We start from the raw sequence: 19,166 nt of genomic DNA on the forward strand, positions 1-19,166 counted from the left end.
TTAAAATTAGTTTGGTGCTTTCATTTTGTTTTGTGAATTGTTTGGGGGTGAAAAAGTCAATTCGATGATGAGCAAACTTGATCGATAAATTTGATAGCGTTTAATCTTTTCAACAAATTAGTTTTAGAAGATATATCTATGACTCTTTACATTTGTATTGTAAATATGATATTGCTTCATCCTTGAAATAAGATTAATTTTTAAAAGTTAAATTTTAAAATGATGTAATTAATATAAATATTCGGTGTGAAGAATTTTTATCTAATTAATCATTTATAATCATCACACCAGTAATTATATTTAATTTAAATTATAATATTATAGTTAGTTGTGATGAGTAGACATTATAACTTTTTTCATCACAATTTAACTTTCTAAAATATCATTAAAAAATTAATCTAATCGTAATTTAAAATTTTAACTAGTAATACGGTTTTATGGTTGTGATTTTCCTCCCTGTCCACCTAGTTTAGTGGTTCTTCCCCACCTAAACTCCATAAATAGTTTATAATCTTCATTATTTATATTTACATTTCAATTATTTGTCCATTCTCTGACAAAGTTTGTAGGAGTTGGATAATAGAAGCAAACAGTGTTTACTGTCTGTGGGAAATTTTATCATTTACATTGGTGGTTTTTCATCCACCCTCCAATATTTATCAAATTAGAACTTCCGATAATTACTATTTGACATGATAGTGTTGGTGATTTAATCTACATTTAATAATCAAAATGCACTCATTGTGTTACAAATAAAGGAAGCTAAGCCCCAAACAAATCAAAAACTAAAAGCTATAATGGAATCCATTGCCATATTTTATTCTCATTTATATCCAAATTTGTTCTATTCCATTATAAAATACTCATCTCCATTATGTTTTATTCTGCCCCACTTCATTTCATACATATACCATCAAAAAATAAAATTATGAATATACAGAACAGTAATGGAAGATTTGTGGAGCAGCTCAAACAGATCAAAAGATGTATTAAAGAGGAGTGTAATAAAAAGGAACAGATTGTTGAATGCCAAGAGAATTTGGAATACACAACTATCTAATGGGGTGATACTGATCAGAAACTCGCTTTGGGGGAAGCTTTCGCAGAATGAAGAGCACCAATGCTGATGGAAGAATCTCCACCAACTGCATCACAAAATTATAAACAAGGACACCACCATTTTATATAAACTCAATCTCACGTGTTTAAATAGAGACAAATGTATCTTCGCTATGACCGTGGAGGTTTGGATCTTTTACCGCTTTTGTATAGTGCAGCGGTCGTAAGGATCATTAGGTTTAGAGGGAGAGTTAATTAGTAAGAAAGTTTTCTCTCTAAATATAATGGTTCTTACTACTACTGCACCATACAACAGTTGCAAGAGATTTTAAGTCAGTAATGACTACTTAGTTTGTAACATACAAAGTTCAACCCTCCACTAGGTAGGGTATGACTAAAAGCCCCTCCCTCTAAATAAATAATAATTCTCCGTTCTCAATTAAAAAAACCAAGAATCTCTTCTATTCTCATATTAAATTTAAACCTAGGGCGTTGGAGGATGCATTATGCACGAGTTTAATTTAACATGATCCCCTATTTCTTTATAGGCTAATTAAGAAATGTAAGACGTTGAAACTTACCAAATAATACACCAGGTTAAGAATGGGATTTTCCAAAACATCCAGATCTGCTTTCTCATCAAATGCAGAAACAGCAAGCTACATTAAAGATAAAAACAAAAATCTAGTCAAAAAACATTAACTTCACATATATATAATACATAGTTTCAAATTGGAAGAAACTCACCAAAGCACATCTTATCAAGAAGCAAGTGCAGCAAATACTTGTAACTGATCCAACCTGCCAATATAGAAGAAAATAATTAAGCACCAACAACCTTTAGCAGAGTTTTTCCATCAATTAAGTACATCTACAATGTTTCCTTGAACGACCCTTGGAACATAGTCTGAAATTTTCATTTAAGGACATACTTCTTTTCAAGGTTGAAAATATAAACAATACTTTCTCATTCCTCGAATTTGATAGTCTCAAATATAAACAAATTTATCTACTTTAGTTCTGTTTAATAATGTCATATAACATGTTATCATATGAAAGAGACTTTTGATAATGCACATTTTTTAAGATTAATTGTACTTAACTAAATTCCTTAATGAAGATGAAGTTATTTACTGACCTCATAAAGCTTCTTTTGACGACCTCTGGATTCAATGGGGAAGCGTCTCAACAGGAAGAACAACCTACATCATCATAAACAGGTTAGTGTTAACTGACATAACAAGAATGGTGTCATTTGAAAGATGACATTATACCTTCCACCATACAACAAAAATCCAAGAGCAGCACAGAATGATATAACTGCAAAACAACATTAAAACAAAGTTCACCACTACTACTATACATGAAACAAAAAAAGTTTAGTATCCATCAATATAAATATTCACTCTAGTTTTATAATTAAGATCATTATAGAGGCCTTTGATCTTCTAAACAGTGCCAAGTCCACATGAAACCAATTTTTGATGTAAAAAGATCACTAACTAAAATAATATAATGTAGATAGAAATAACCTGCAAGGAAGAGTTTAGCAGCTTCAATGCCAGTGGTAGTTTTACTTGCAATCATGTAAATCCAGAGGCAAATCTATAAATGTCATGATTAGAAGAATAAGAAAAAGAGACATTTTATTTAAATTAACTTGTGAAGGAAACTTGTTATTTTAAAGGACTAGAATGGTAAGCAATGAAATCAAATTTGGTTACTTACCTGTATGAGGTACACAAATCCATTTAGAGTAAAATAAGCAGGTCTAAGTTTTTGTGCAGGTTCACTTCTAGCCTGAAATACATTTGAGTTACATAAACTGAATATAATTTGCAGCTAAATTAAACAAAATTAGTGTTATTTTAACAATCTTAAAAGAAAGTTAATATACCTGGTGATATATCTCAGCCCAAAATAAGACAAGCAATGTGTATGTAGAGAAAAACAGAAGACCAGGAATTTCCATTAGCACCAGCTCAAATGCCTATAGCATAATCATAATATGATAACAGGTCAGAACATCATTGGAAGATAAGGTAAAGTTCAATAGAAAAAGGGAAAACAGTTGAAAAAATGTATGTTACTATTAGATTTTTATATTGCAACTAATTCATTGACTTGTAAGATTATTGGTGTCACTCTTCATGCTCAACACTATTAGATTTGGAGTGTGAATAATTGGTAGGTAGCCCTCCCAATTAATATACTTCCTCTATCCCACAATAATTGACTCATTTACACATAAAAAAATGTCCTAAATTAAATTACTCTTTCAATTTTCAAAACGTTCTTATTTAATTGTATCATTTAATTAATACTCCTTGCATAATTTCTAATAATATTTTCTTTCATTTATACATTTAACTCTTAATATGTGTGAAATGATTAAATGATATTGGAGATTTGAGAATAGGAAATAATACCTTTGGTCTAATTGTGAAAACACTATTGTACAAACCGAAAAGAACAGCCCTGACTGCAAATATAAGAAAAAAAATACAAATATAAATCAAGCTAAGAAAGCTATTTAATTTTTGTAATAATAGATGATTCATAAGTGTTTACCTCCATTAACAACAAAATTCATCAAGTGAAAAACCTTCTGCGTTGTCCATCCATATTCAGGTACCCTCATTTGAATCCGAACCAATTGTATCTAGTATGAGAAAATTGAACTCATATGAACACATTAAAGTAAGAGGAGTCTGAATCAAAAGGGATGCGAAAAAAAGAATGAAGATAGATTGAAAAGCAAAAGTAAAAAAAGAAAGAGTGGTTATTGATCTAAGAATTTAGAAGAAGAAAAACGTACAAGAGCAACAAAAGAAACGGTTGCATAAGCGGCACACAAGGTATAATAAATGCCTCTCTGCCATTGATCTGAATGATGAGTCTCATTCCACGATTGAAGTGGAGAATCACCTTCTATAAACGTAAATGTCTTCGTCCTAAGTGAAAATGCCATTGAAAAAAGTACTTGAGTTGCAAACAAAGAATATGAAGAAGAAGAGCAAAAACAGAAAGAAGAGAAACTTGGAAAGACACGTGGCGATAAACCAGTTTGTACACGTAGCTGTGTAGTTATACACGTGTGACATCGTGGCAAATTCTTTTATTATGCAGTGGACAGACATGATATAATTTGTTTGGTATGATGGTTTGTATTTTGACTTGACTTTATCATAATATTCCTCCGATCAATAAGTGACCGCGTAAATCTTTACTACTTGACTCTTTCTTCCTCATATTCATAATCATCATTTCCATACCCTCTTTTCATCGCTTTCATCATTATTAATTATATTTTATTTTTTAAATCTTATGTAAAATATAATTTAAACCTTTGTAAATGTCAAATCTTTAATTATTCATACTAGATTTTTTTTTATTAAAATAGAAGTATATTAATAATATTATAACATTAAATGTAATTAACTTTTGTTTATAATACTGATCAATATTTAATGTCATTTTTACAACATTAAATTTCTGAATCCAATAATTGAAGAGATATTTACATCTTATTAGTTTAATTGTATTCTTTGTCTCTATTTTAATTGAATCATTAAAATAGTTCCTCTATTTTATTCGCTCAGTTTTGGTCTTTCTTTAAAAAGATTTTTGATCTAAAATTTGATCAAGTTTCATTTTTAAGCCACACAACACCATTTATGATCAAAGATTACCACAAGATCTTGAGATATAATGCGACTTAAATTAGCGCAAAAAATGACATTTCATTAAGTTTTTTTTACCGAAATTTTGTATTAGACTAAAATTGGAGAGAAATAAAATAGGAGAATTATTTTCGTAATTTAGTAAAATAAAGAGACCAAAACAACAATTAAACATGTCTTATTTTAAAGTTGACCTAACTTATCTTGAGACTTAAAGTAAAATATTATTTGAAGTCTTTTTAAAATTAATAATAATCTTTTATTAAATTTAATTTTTGTTGTTAAATTCTTATTTTATAAAATACGTTGATATAATTTTTTAATTATTTGTACGTATTGTGGTGGGACTTAACCAATTTATTTTATAACCTAAAATTGTTTTATAATTATTTATAAATTTAAATCCCACATGATAACATTAATAATATGAAATAAAAAATATATTATTTAAATAAATTATGAAAAATTTAATCATAGATAAAATTTGAAAATATAATATTATGTGTACAATTGAAAAATAATATATATGTGTGTGATATGCAGCCAAATTTTAAATTAACCGTATTTTTTAATCTTCTAATAGTTTAAATTAACTAATAAAAATACCAAAAGCATATGATAGCTATAAATTAAATTTAAAATAACAAGGCATGCACTTAACATTCGATCATGAGATATTTCAATTTTAAAAGTGGTGATCTCAACTATTACTACAAAACAACTTATTGACATCAGTTACGAACCATATAATATATATCTAATAAGTGAAATATAAATTTGAGTCTTAATGTTATGAAAAAATTAGACCCCTAAAACTATAATTTAATTGGTCTGATGATAGGATCGGCCATGTACTTATTTTGTTAGATTTTCAGTTGAGGAATTAGTTTTTATGATGTGAGGAAAGAGGTTAAATTGTAGCAAATGAGTATTATTTGAAATAAATTATTGTTATCCAATCATTATACAAACTAATGTGACGGCAAATTTAAAATATACTAATTCATTTGTAAAGTTTATCAAACTAATGATCGTTGCTAATTCAATAAATATTGTTGTTCTTGTTGGATAATATATTACTGTTTTGTTTCATAAAATAGAAATATACAAAAAAAAAAAGCTAAAAAGTAAAATGATCCAAATAAAAATATAAACATTCCAAAAAATTATACATATAATTAAATTTTTCAGTTATAGAACAAATTGAACAAGTACGTGAAATTTATAAAAATAAATAAATTCTAATAAATTATATCATTAATTAAATATATAAAGTCAAAATGAAGTTAACATTGACAATATTTATTTATAGATAATATAGAGCTAATATATAAATGATAATCAATATTATAAATCCAATATATTAATGAATATATACAATGATATTTGACCTACGAAAAAGCAAATTGATGTGAAATTAAATTTACTTTGAAAAGCAGAAAGTTTTTGTACATGTAGTCTACACACCTCACAATCCAAAGCTGATTCGATATGAACGAGCTTTCGTGCGAAAATAAATTGAGAATAATAAAATAATGATAGATAAAGTTTGGCCTACTTTTCAAGAGTATTGATACAAACTTTCTATTAAATTTTAGCATACCTATTCATTTGTAGGGGTTAAATACTTTTCAATACTTAATTGACCTAGTAGCATTTAAATAAATAAATTTGTACGTGATGATATTATTGTTGGTAAAAACACAAGAAAATTAATATCATATATTAAAACTCTAAATTTGGAGAAAATTTTATATTATTGGTTAATGACAATAAAAGAATAATACTACGTGAATTTATATACAACACAAATTTATTTTAAACACCACACGACTTATGATACAATGTCGGTCTCTAAAAAAATAAAAAATATATGAACTATATTTACAACACTATAAAACAAAAGTATAAAAGAAAAGAAAAATATCATACAAATTTAAAGTATTTATAACTAATAGATGTTGTAACAAATTATTATAATAGATGTTGTAACAAATTATTATAATCAAGATGTTTAAAAACTATAGTATTAAAAAATAAGAACTATTTACGAGAAATGAATTTTAAGGTCTAGTGTTAAGTATTCCTTGTAAAAACAAATGATATTTAAGAATGGATGTAGTATACATCAACTTTTAAAAAGAATATAACTATAATGGTTTTATTTAGTAGCAAAAAGACAGGTATTCGATCTCACTTATGAGTTCAATTTTTATTAATGTTATTTAAGGAGACAAATGTAAATTATTTGTTACGTGTTCAATGAATTATGAGATATTTTTTTATTGAGACATAATTTCTTTACCTTAAATTTTTTTCCACAAAAAAAAAAAACTTTTAAATTGAATATAGGTTTCTAAAATATAAATTTGTTGAACTGATATTAATCAAACTATCATCTAAACCATAAAAACATAAATTTTAAAATATTATTTTAGAATAAACAATATATTTTTGTGATGCATGAAACAGTTACCACAATTTTTTTCGTTTCTCTAAATTTTGTTTTTTTTTTCTAACATTTTTATGAGCTCTAAACATATTTGTTTATCTTGTTTTTAAAATATATGAATTCTCAAATTTTCTTTTTTCCTCTATATTAAATGAAATAAAGAGACACAAGCGAACAAAATTCTATATAAATGAATTTCTTTATTGTAAAAAAAAAAATGAAGATGACGACCAACTTAAAAATAGAGTACTATTGATATTATTTACTCAAGTTATTGTTGAATAGTCACAACACCAATAAAACCAAATATATATACCGTGTTTTGTCACACGTAAAAGAACACATCTTTTTTCATAAAAAAGACACTTTTTTAAATATTTATGTTTTGTTATTAAAAAGAATGTCTCTTTTATATATAATCCCTTCATTCATTAATACATGTCATTATTGGAGAAAATTTGTTGTTTTAATAGTTTAAAGTTATATTTTGTCCATTTTACTTTTGTATTCTTTAATTATATTGTTGTTTTCATAGTTTACACGTTGTTTGTTTTAATAGATTTACAAGAGAAACAAATGAGAGATATATAATATAAATAAGGTATTTTTTATTTGGGAGAAGGAAGAAATAAAGAGAGAGAAATGTTTTATAGGACAGGATCCAAAAAAACTTCTTTACTCATGAAGAGAGTTGTGCACAGAAAGAGTGGAGAGAGTCGCTTTGTCCCATTATACCCTCCAAATCTTTTTTCTTACCCAACGGCAACAAATTTGTAAATCCCTCTTATATTTTTCTTTGTATATCCAATTAATTTTATATATTTTGTCTTTTATAAAACAAAGACAAAAATATATATTTAACTTAATTTTTATTTAGACATTTTTTTTAATTTAATTATTTAATTTATATTCGTTTGTATAATTAATCTGTAAAATATGTTAATATATGCATATATAATTATTTAAATTTAATTATTTTTTAAATGTTATAGTCTAATTCAAATAAGTTGATTGTTTAAGATATTTTACATATGAAAAAAAGTTAAAACCATTGATTAAACGGATATATTTTGATTAATTTTTTAAAGTTATACACGAGTTTAAATTGTTATAAAAAATAAAAAAATATATTATTTATAATATTTGGTGAATATTTTTAGAATGACATATTATTATAGCATTTGATATAATTTTAAATTATCAAAAAAAATTAATCGAACTATTATTGTTAAAATTAAGATAAATGACTAACAATGTAAATAAAATATAATTTAAATTATTAAATTAAAATAAAATAAAATTAAATAACTTAAATGAAAATTAAATTAAACTTAAAAAACTATATTATATTTTTTTCTTTCTAAAATGAAAGTGTTTAACATAAAGTGCAAAACCTTTTTTCTTCTTCAAATTTTAATATTTATTCACGATAGTCCTATTTACGCTATTACAAGACGACAAATAATCAATTATTTTTACATTTTAATTACAAAATGATAGATTTGATTGTTATTATTATTTTTTTTATCAATTTCTCAATACTCATTTTTCTATTCATTCAAATAAGGAAAAATAAATTTTATTATTTTTCTTTTTCTATTTGTATTCATAAAAAAAGTCTATTTTTTTTATTCTCAACTTCTATCATAGTATTTCTCTTCTCTCATTTTTTTTTTCTTTTCTATTTCTTTAAACATCAAAATTTAATATTAAATATTATATTCTACATAAAATAGTTATTTTTTGAAGTTTAAAGTAATAAATAATTGAATTTTTGTATAGAGATACATGCACCACAAAGAAAAAATACTGAAAATGTTTCCTAAAACAATTGTTTGTATCGACAATGCTTATTTTTTAGGAAATTTTTTGAACGTAGCCGTGAAATAGTTTCAACAAATAAAGTAGAGAGAATAAAAAAAATAAGGTTGTAAATTTTGTCAAAATAATTTATCCTTCATAATCTAATTTCTTTTCAAAGGGACATATACTAACAAATGAATACCACTAAACTAAACACGATATATTAGTTATGTGATTATATAAGATTTTATATAAAAAAAAAGTTAAATAAGTTTTTCATTTTTAAAATATAATTATTTTATTTTTAAATTTTATAAAATTTTTATCAATTTTTAATTTAAATTTTTCATTTTTCTTCTTGCTCTCTAGTTAAGCAAACATATGTATATTCTTCAAATTTTAAAATGATTTATTTTACAATAATATTCAGGATGTTATAAGAATTTTCTTTACTAAAATTTAAATTTTTTTAGCCAACAATAAATTAAACATAAATTTTTAATCGTAAAAACTTAAAAATTAATATTTATTTTATAACTTACTAAACATATTCTACTCATTATTCTTAAAAATTCAAAGAATAAATGATAATTATCTTAAAATTAAAAATAACAAGTAAAATTTTTAAAAGATTAAAAATAAATAAAATAGAATTTTTTTATAGAAATTAAAAAGCATTAGTAAGATTTACTGGGCGTAACTTTAAAATTGTTACCGCACTAGAAGCCGCCAAATTAGTGACCTTTCATTGATTTGTCGTAAATTGCAGATTTGTAACTTTAGGGAAATGGCAGTGCAGGAGAGTTAATGATCTAACCTGCAGCTTTGACTTCTTTTAATAATGCACATCCACTATTTAATGCACCTTTCATTATTTTTAACTTTATACTAGTACTTTAGTCAAAAAACGAAAAACAAATTATACTAATAGTAGTGTCCAATAAAAATGTCCACTATCTTCAAAATTTGATAGAAATGTGTTCGGTGTTGAACTTGTGAAGAAGTCATTAATTTCCAAAAATACTCACCGGTTAGATACAATTAATATATTCAATTTTAATTTTAAATTAAATATATTAACTTTTTGTATTTTTTAGCTTTATTGACAAATTTATTAAACAATAAAAATATAAATTGTATATTAAAAATAATAAATTTAAACTTTTAATAAGTTGAAAATACAATTTTTAATATGTTTATGATTGAAACATTTATATTTAATTTATAAACAAGTGTAATAAGAACATTTGTTAATACTTTTATTTTATTTTCATATTTAAGATGGAAAGAAGTATTTTGAAAAAATGTTTTTCATTGTGATAAATAAATACAAATTTAACTTTATTTTTAAATTAAATACATTAATTTTTTTTATTAATTTCATTTATACCACTTTTGTCTTTGAATATAAGACGTTATTTATAATTATTTTATGTCTTTTTATAAGATTTTTTTTTTTTGAAATTATAAATTATAAATTTTAATTATAATTAATTATTTTTTATTGATATATTTCTGATTAATTTATATATTTTTATGCTGTCAACAATAAATTCTATTACTATTATTCTTAAATATACGATTATTTTAAGATTTTTCTTGAGTTATTTTATAAGATATTTTCAATTGTATTAATTATTTTCTTATTAATTCATCCTTATTTATGAGACAATAAAACCCAATATCTATCTTCAAAAATAATTTAAAGTGCCAATAAATTTAACACTACAATCAATTTTTTTTAACTCTTGTAATTTATTTCCTGGGTCTTATATATGCTGCTGAAGGTAGTATAATAAAAATATTATCTAAATTTGAATGATAGAATTGAAAAAATAATATACTTTGTCCAAAAAGTTTAATAATACTACCAATTTTCTTAATTTTAGTAATTTAATAAAGGTATTTTTTTTTTAATGACCACTATAGTATACAATAAGTTTTTTTAAAATTTTGTCATAAAAACTATAAATTAAATTCATTAATATTTTTCATATTTTATTTATGAAAAACTTTTTCAGTCAAAATAAATTACATATAACTTTTTTTTTTTAATATAATTGTGATATACCATAAATATATTATAATTATTTATGATAATAATTTTAAAAATAATGATTATAAATATAAAATGTATTTATGCTACTAACATATATGAGAGAGGAGAGAGGAGGTAGTAATAATGATAAAATCTAAAATATTGAACCTAGTTGAGAAACAAGAAAAAATAGCCGACCCTTAAGAGTGGAGCCCACAGTCCGTGTCTGCACTCCACACGGGCAGGAAAGGTGAGAAAAACAAGTCAATAGGAAGGAATGAAACCTTTGAAACAAAAACAGCTGTAATAAATAAATAAATAAATAAATAAATAAGAAACAGTGTCTGTCAGTAACAACACACGGGAAGCTGCAAAAGTCAATAAGAGCGAGCAACCTTTGCCTTTTAGTTTCGTTTAGTTTTTGCTTTCCATTCCATTTCTTTACAAACAAAACGACTTCAAGAGAAAACACACAACAGAAGACTTTCTCTTCATTAAACCACATCTTATTATTATTAAATTTTACACTCTTCCTTATTTCTCTTTCTCTCTCTCTTCTCTCTGTGCCAATTCCCTCTCTCAACAATCACCCACTTTCTTTCCAGATCTTCCCTCTCGGAAAAGTTTCGACTTTTTTTCGGTAAGCAAATTTTGGGATTGACAGTTTTGTTTTATTTTCGTGGGTGTTGTAAATCAATCTTTTTTTTTGTTGGTTTCTATGGTGTTGTTCTGGATGATTAAAATTGTTTTTGTTTTTGCTGTTAATTTGTAGTTATTGAGATTTTTGTTGTAAAGTTGTAGACTTTCTTTAACGTGGAGTTTTTTTTGTGTGTTGAAGGTTAGAAGACGAGTTAGATGCTGAGTTATAAACAGAAAAATTGAGGTGGGGGATTGGAGTATATGGATAGTTTCTGTTGCTTCAGTTCTGTCAGTCAGGTGAGGAATTCTTCTACCCCTTTTTTCTTCTAATATTTTCTTTTTCCCCTCTCCTTTTTGGAATGATCAATCTCCATGCATATGATATACTATTGATTAACGTTTTATTTCCTTTGTATGGATTTTACAAGGGCCTAAAGGAGGCACATATAGAGTATGTCCATTTTTTTTTAATCTTAACCCTCAGGTTCATAGGTGAAAGACCTTGGTATTACAGAGTTCGGTATCCGATAAGTAAAGTCTGATCGTTTCCAATAAGGGTTCAAACTCGTGTTCTCCTGAATAATTCGCCTTTCTGTGAAATTCATTAAACACTCAGTCCAACTACTTGGTTATGGACTATAAAGATACCCACTTGATGCTTCAGAAGAATAGTTTCTTGTTGGACTCCAGAGTTTCTCAATTAGTTGTTGTGTTAGTTTCTAGGGTTTTCTTTCAACGTTCCTTATCTCATCAACTGAGTTGTCTCCTTTGATGAAAATTAAAATTGGAAGCATAGAATGTTTTTGTGTGTATTTGTGGCTATTAGAACCATTGTGGCCTTACGCGTAGAATTCTTTGAGCTTGCGGACAGTTCACGAGCATGCTTTATCTTGTACTGATGTTTAGTTTTAGAGAATGGTGTCACCATGAAGGATTTTCCTGTTACTATAGGATTGCACCCAAGGTTTATTTATCTTCTGAATCTTACCTTGGTTTTGGATGTGATTTTTTTTGTATCAGAAGTACTTGCTCAATGCATGCCTTTTGAATATGATATAGTCCTAGTCGAAGGGTCAAGAGAGGGAATAAGTGTTGTGAAGAGAAGATATGGAATCACATGATTTCCATTTAAGTGGAATGATTACAGAGCATATCAAATTCCAGTTCAGCAGCACTAACTTGGATGTGAAAATTGGGAATCATATCTTACTAAAAATCATATGGTTTAGGTTTATTGTATTTATCATACATACGGAGAAGCAATTGAGGGAAGGCACAAAGCCAAAAAATATAGTAACCAATTTAGGCACAACGCATAGCCAAACAAGAAATGAACCAAACAGACAGGAGCAGATGAAGCCACACAGGAATGGGATAATTCAGGGAAAACCAGAAGAAATAAAGACAAACAAACGGGAGAAGAACTAACGGAACAAACATTGCCAAATAATAGGAGTTTCGGATGCTTTGGAACTTCAAAATCAGCTATTGGTTGGGTGTTTCAAGGCAGAAATGGCTATTTCTAGGTTTTTCTTTTGGTACGAAAAAGTCTAGGCGGAGAGCAGGTTGCTCCATTCCAAGGTTCATGCATGCCTCAAGCCTCAAAGAGGGCTATTCATATCTTGGTTTCCTTACTTCATTTGCTACCTTAAAATATTGATCCCAAACTGGGTTGAAGTGTTACTTGCATCATGAGAGAACGAATATAGTTGGTTTCTTGAGATGAATGATTCATGGTTCTTTATCATTCTTTTACTGTTTCGAAAATGTTGATATCGAAACAGTTGGTGAGAAACAAGTTCGTCTGGTATGTCGTAAAAATGGAGTTGGCATTTGTAAGAGGTGTTTCATTTCAAGTGGCTACATTAATGATATGTAACAATGAAAATGGTCAAACTGTTTGTGCTGATTAGTGGGGTTTGGTCCACATTCCTCTAATGTCTCTTTTATCCCTATTATTTCACCTCCATTAGTCCACGCTTCAGATGTTCAGTCCTGAGCGTGAGATATAGGGAGTGTTTAGAATCCCATATCAGCTAGAGTTGTGGCCTTGGTAGTTCTTGTAAGTTGAGTAGTCTTCACCTTAACAAGCCAATATTGTGAGATTTAGACCCTAAACCCAAATTTTAAGATGATATTAGAGTCTAACTTATATCTATTATTGTGACATGATCTCTGTTACTTCATCCACATTTGTCCATGTCCCATATGTCTTGTCCTATAGGGGAGGAAGGTGAAGATATCCTTGTTATTCCACCCTCTTATTCCGGTTTTAAGCATGAAGGGGTGTGTTGGGATTCTTGCATCAATTAATGATATGGCTTAGGCAGTGCTCATAACGCTTGGATAGTCCTCCACTTAAAGACAATTTTGTGGGGATGAGTTAGGTTCTAGATCCTTAGCCAAAATTTTACGAATCTCCATTTGGTTTCTTTTATTGTAGTTGTTTGTGATGATACGCATATATTGGTGGTGGTATGACAACAATGGGATTATTGCTATTTCTCTGGCCTTGTTAAATTTGAGACTTAATGAGATGGAAATATGGAGTTTTTTAGTAGGAAGTGTGTGTCTCCATTTAATTTCCCACATTGACTTGGTTTCCTACGTATACAGATGTAAATTTTTTTCTTTAGTATATATTGTTGAAATGTGTTTAACAAACCTTATATAACTCTTCTATTATTGTACTTCAAATTTTTTTTCTGTTTAGGTGGTTGGAGGGCGATCTTCTTGCAACTCTGGCAAAGGCAAGAGCAGTCAATCATCGGTTAAATATGGCTTTAGCCTTGTTAAAGGGAAAGCCAACCATCCAATGGAGGATTATCATGTAGCAAAATTTGTTGCTTTCAAAGGACAAGAATTAGGTCTTTTCGCTATATACGATGGACACCTAGGAGACAGCGTGCCATCATATTTGCAAAAGAATCTCTTTTCTAATATCTTGAAGGAAGTGAGTTGATGAATAAACTAAAGATATTGTATAAAATTGACTTAGCTTCCTTCTTGAGTCTTTGTAATTCCTTTTGTTAGTTATACTTATGATTGTGAATTTGTGATTGATTATCCAGGAGGACTTCTGCGACGATCCATTCATGTCCATTTCTAGAGCTTATGTGTCGACAGATCAGGCAATTCTTACTCACAGTCCTGATTTGGGGCGAGGAGGATCAACTGCTGTAACTGCAATTCTCATAAATAATCAGAAATTATGGGTCGCCAATGTTGGAGATTCACGAGCAGTACTGTCAAGGGGAGGGGAAGCTTTACAGATGACTACTGATCATGAACCTAATACGGAACGGGGCAGCATTGAGAATAAAGGCGGCTTTGTCTCAAACATGCCAGGTTCTTCAATTGTCCCCGATATCTATGAGTTGTTGCCTTTAGATGTTCAATGCTGATTTATCTTATTGCTCTATTTCGTTTCATTCATTTATCTTAAACTAGATTGTTTGTCAGGTGGTTATGGCCTTACGGGTTATGCATGTTAACCTCACTGTATTGATAATAGACTCCAATAGAGATTTCGATAAATTGCTTACAGTACTCAGAATACTGATATTTAGATACATAGAATGCTGAATACAAATTTATTTTACTAGAGAATATAATGAATAATTGGACATTTTTAATGAATCTAATGTTTTCAGTGCTTTGTTAATTTATTGGTTCCAATGCTATAATAAGTTAATAACCACTACCATCATTTCCAACACTCCCTCTCAGCTAGAGGAGATAATCAAATGTACCAAGCTTGCTGCAAATATAGTGCATCTGAGGACCCATAAAAGACTTTATCAAGATATTTGCAAGTTGATTATTGTAGCTAACAAAATTGACGATAATTTGTTTGAAGATAGCGTTTTCTTGGACAAAATGTCAACTTCTTTCTATATGCTTACCCTGTTTATATAGAAGACTGGAGTGGAGACTATGTACAAAGCTTATTGGTCATCACAACATAATATTTGTATCACACTGCGATTCATTTTTGTAACAGTATTTTTTATTTTGTAAGGAATTTCATGGATTCGTTTGATCCATGTAGTCGACCTCATCTAGTGGGAGATAAAACTTGATTATTGTTGTTTTTTATTTTGTAATAATTTCTTTGTTTGTGGGTTATGTCAGGAGATGTTGCAAGAGTGAATGGTCAGCTTGCGGTTTCTCGAGCATTTGGAGACAAAAACCTGAAAACACACTTGCGATCTGATCCTGATATTCAGTATGCTGATGTTGACTCAGATGTTGAGCTTTTGATACTTGCTAGTGATGGTCTATGGAAGGTTTTTGACTGATCTCTCTTTTTGTTTATTGTTTATTTCATAAAGCTAAAAATGTACTTCTCATTCCTTGTAGGTTTCATTTTTGTCTCAACCAATTTTATTTCTTTTTATTCCCATTTTCCCCCTACTTTTTAACAACCACCCCAACTAACTTCACTCAAAAATCGAATTCTATCAACGGCATTGTACGTCTTGACATGTGTGCTATTGGCATAGGATTTTGTTTCATTTTCATCCCTAATATTTCCTCCAAATATAGAATCACCAGTGTTTAGAGATACACTACTTAATGTAAAATGTTGTCCAGTAGTGGCTATAACGGCGCCGTAGCATTGTAGCGTAGCAGAATTTGAACAAACCCTTATTTTTCCTTTTGTGTGATTGACAACACTGGAATCACATTAATGTTCCACTTCCATGTAGTCTAGATTATCTGCAGCTGTACATCATGTAGAATAGGTTCAACGCATCTTAAGAAATAGTTATAGCTTAATTACTCTTAGTAAATTGCATTGACATTTATTAAATTTGTAACCTTGGTGTTTAACCACTTAAAACAAATTTAGAAATTTCAACCTTCCCACATCTCATTAATAACAATCTTGTATACTTATATTTAATTTATTCCAGGTAATGGCGAATCAAGAAGCTGTTGATATTGCAAAAAGGATAAAGGATCCGCAAAAGGCGGCTAAACAACTAGCTACTGAGGCATTGAACAGAGACAGTAAGGATGATATTTCTTGCATTGTAGTTCGTTTCAAGTGATGAAAAAGGGAACATACATACATACATACTCTAAATTTTCAGGGTATATATATAGGATTTCCCATATAAGGATGCAATCTCATAATCTACTCGTTTATCAATTTGGAATTTTCTGCAAAATAGGTTTTGCTTCCTTCACTTCATATGTAAAAAATTATAAAATTGAGGTTGTTGAGTTTAGGTGGTGTCATTTTAGTATTTCTTGATTTCTTGGTTGTGAGATAGATTCATACAGCATAATTTTTCTTTGTAATATGCTTTTTATGTCAGTGTGATGATGGATGGCCACAGTTCATACATTATTGAGCATGGGATTTGTGCTTTTATTTTATCACCAAACGAGTGTATGATTATATACTATACTTGTTTGATTGATTACATGAAATCATTCGTTCTTATTTTGTTGACCTCACACCCTTTTGTTGGGAATGTTTTTTAAACCTCCTCCTATCCTATCTTTTACTAGGTTAAAAGAGTCATAGGTTAATGATGTTAATTTTTGTTGTTCTTAAGAGCCTAACGTACTTACAAGATTAATGATGTCAGTTTTTATGCATGATATATTTGAGATTATGAAAAAAATTAAATCAATACCAATCGATGCTATAATAAATAAGAGTCAAAGTAAATTAGGTAAAGCTGAACTTTCTAAAACTGATACTGTCTCATATTTTATACAAGTCCTTTTTAAACCACACCAAACACTACTTTGACCCATGACCATCTACACCAAACCTATAGTTGTCAAATGAGTTTTATCAATGGTTGGCCGGAATGAAGATTGATATATATCTTAATAATAGTTTTATTTAACTTTTTTTGTGGTTGACTGAGGTGAATGAATTAGGAGCTTCAAATAAAATTGTCATAAGGATTTTCTCATTTCAAACAAAGCAAATCACATATGATATGCGACTAATAAAATTTTAATTAATATAAATCATTTTTTATATGCAAATTCATACCATTTTAATCAATGTAATTTTCTACATGCAGCAATGGCAATACAGGGCCTTTTGCAATTGGACCTAATTGGCAAAATAAACAAATACACATAAGTGTCAATCGTGCACAAGTATTGTTGGGCACGATGCAAAAAGTTATTGATTAATATTTGTATTTATTTTTTTTTAAATTGAAAGAAAATAAAGACAAAAAAAGATTATTAAATTGGGAAAAAAACAATCTTTAAGGGATTAAATTGGAAAAAATTATTAAATAATTAAAAAAATAAATATAAATATAATAATGCAATAGAAGAAATGGCGTGAGAAAAACAAATTACGACTCTAAAATATTTTCTTTCTAAAAAAAGACAATTAAGGCTTTTCTCTAGAAATTCCCTTTCCGTTGTCTCAAAAAAAAACTTTTTTTTTTTTTTTTTCTCTCTCAACTCTTCTAAAACCCTTCCAAAACCCATTCTTTTGTTCTATAAACCCCTCTTTTTTTCTTCATATTCTCTCATCAATCGATCATGTCTCAATCATTGAAACTCATCAAAGAACACGCCTCCAATCCAAAACTCTGGTTGGTCGTCGGAATAGGACTTGCCGGCGGGATAATCGTTCTATCGGAGACACAACGTAGAAGACGCCGTCGAAATACACCAAAACAAGACTTTGGTGCTTTCATTGACCGCTTCGAGATACTTCCCTTTCCTCAGCCTCCTCCTCCTGCTGCCAAACATACTCTCGCTTCTCTCACCTTTGCCATAAGCGACATGTTCGTTCCTCAATCAATTAACTGAAAATATCTTGCTTTAAGCTTTGCTTCTTTTTTAGTTTTCAAATATTACTTTTTTATACTTTTTTCTTTCATTGGATTATTACATGTATGGAAAATTTGCTGATATTCTGTGATGCCTTTTTATATATTATAACCACATTTGTTTTGCCATTAATGAAGTGTTACTTTTTAGACATCACAATCATCATCATTGTTGTTGTTAATGTGTTAATGTTTTTTTTTAAGTATTTGTTGATTAAAAAATTTCTTTTCTTTTGTTTTATGTTTCTTGGGGTTAAAAAGAAAATTTGCTGAGAGCTTTAGAATGTGATATTTTTATCTGGGTATGTTGACTGTTGAGGTTTCTCTTGTTGGGGTTGTCAGATTTGATGTGAAGGGCTATGTGACGGGGTTTGGAAATCCAGAGTGGAAGAGAACGCATGGGGAGGCGGAGAAGACTGCACTTGTGGTGACTGCTCTTCTATGGAATGGGGCTACTTGTGTTGGAAAGACTGTTATGGATGAATTCTCGTTTGGGTGAGAGTCCTTTTGAAACTCCTTAGCTATGTATAGTTATCTGAAACAATTGTCACGTATGAATTACTTAAGGAATTTTTATATCAGGATTTCTGGTGAGAATAAGTATTATGGAACTCCAACTAATCCTCAGATGCCATCGTGTATCCCGGGAGGGTCTTCTAGTGGTTCAG

The 19,166-nt window shown here is 28.4% G+C and overlaps 3 protein-coding genes across 3 annotated transcripts in view; 2 read left to right on the forward strand and 1 right to left on the reverse strand.

The window, feature by feature from the left end:
- Nucleotides 1–798: 798 nt before the first annotated feature.
- On the reverse strand, nt 799–4,139 carry LOC101499405 (tobamovirus multiplication protein 1-like). The gene is made up of 11 exons (XM_004504746.4): nt 3,878–4,139; nt 3,631–3,721; nt 3,489–3,541; nt 2,957–3,049; nt 2,788–2,859; nt 2,592–2,664; nt 2,334–2,379; nt 2,198–2,261; nt 1,807–1,860; nt 1,641–1,718; nt 799–1,145 (listed from the first exon to the last, which is right to left on the reverse strand). Exons 1-11 carry the CDS (start codon nt 4,028–4,030, stop codon nt 1,053–1,055), a joined length of 870 nt encoding a protein of 289 aa, XP_004504803.1. The 5' UTR covers nt 4,031–4,139; the 3' UTR covers nt 799–1,052.
- A 7,300-nt stretch (nt 4,140–11,439) lies between these two features.
- On the forward strand, nt 11,440–17,143 carry LOC101499709 (probable protein phosphatase 2C 9). Its single transcript, XM_004504747.4, has 6 exons — nt 11,440–11,675; nt 11,874–11,971; nt 14,388–14,627; nt 14,746–15,022; nt 15,809–15,963; nt 16,594–17,143. The coding sequence occupies exons 2-6, from the start codon at nt 11,936–11,938 to the stop codon at nt 16,729–16,731; spliced, it is 846 nt and encodes a 281-aa protein (XP_004504804.1). The 5' UTR covers nt 11,440–11,675; nt 11,874–11,935; the 3' UTR covers nt 16,732–17,143.
- A 938-nt stretch (nt 17,144–18,081) lies between these two features.
- The window catches only part of LOC101500020 (outer envelope protein 64, mitochondrial), an 8,773-nt gene continuing 7,688 nt past the window's right edge, over nt 18,082–19,166 (forward strand). Inside the window, 3 exon segments of the mRNA XM_004504748.4 lie at nt 18,082–18,453; nt 18,841–18,993; nt 19,081–19,165. Coding sequence (XP_004504805.1) covers nt 18,206–18,453; nt 18,841–18,993; nt 19,081–19,165 — 486 coding nt within the window. The 5' untranslated portion in view covers nt 18,082–18,205.

This window comes from Cicer arietinum, chromosome 6 (genome assembly GCF_000331145.2).
Source record: "Cicer arietinum cultivar CDC Frontier isolate Library 1 chromosome 6, Cicar.CDCFrontier_v2.0, whole genome shotgun sequence".
NCBI classification, from domain to species: Eukaryota; Viridiplantae; Streptophyta; class Magnoliopsida; order Fabales; family Fabaceae; genus Cicer; species Cicer arietinum.

Excerpts from the sequence above, each read along its gene's own strand:
- LOC101499405 (XM_004504746.4), bottom strand. The coding sequence starts at position 4,030 with ATGGCATTTTCACTTAGGACGAAGACATTTACGTTTATAGAAGGTGAT. Across the intron at positions 1,861-2,197 it reads GTCAAAAGAAGCTTTATGAG|GTTGGATCAGTTACAAGTAT; the intron begins GTCAGTAAATAA and ends CTATATTGGCAG. Across the intron at positions 1,719-1,806 it reads TCTTGATAAGATGTGCTTTG|CTTGCTGTTTCTGCATTTGA; the intron begins GTGAGTTTCTTC and ends TCTTTAATGTAG.
- LOC101499709 (XM_004504747.4), top strand. The coding sequence starts at position 11,936 with ATGGATAGTTTCTGTTGCTTCAGTTCTGTCAGTCAG. Across the intron at positions 11,972-14,387 it reads GCTTCAGTTCTGTCAGTCAG|GTGGTTGGAGGGCGATCTTC; the intron begins GTGAGGAATTCT and ends TTTTCTGTTTAG. Across the intron at positions 14,628-14,745 it reads TTTCTAATATCTTGAAGGAA|GAGGACTTCTGCGACGATCC; the intron begins GTGAGTTGATGA and ends TTGATTATCCAG.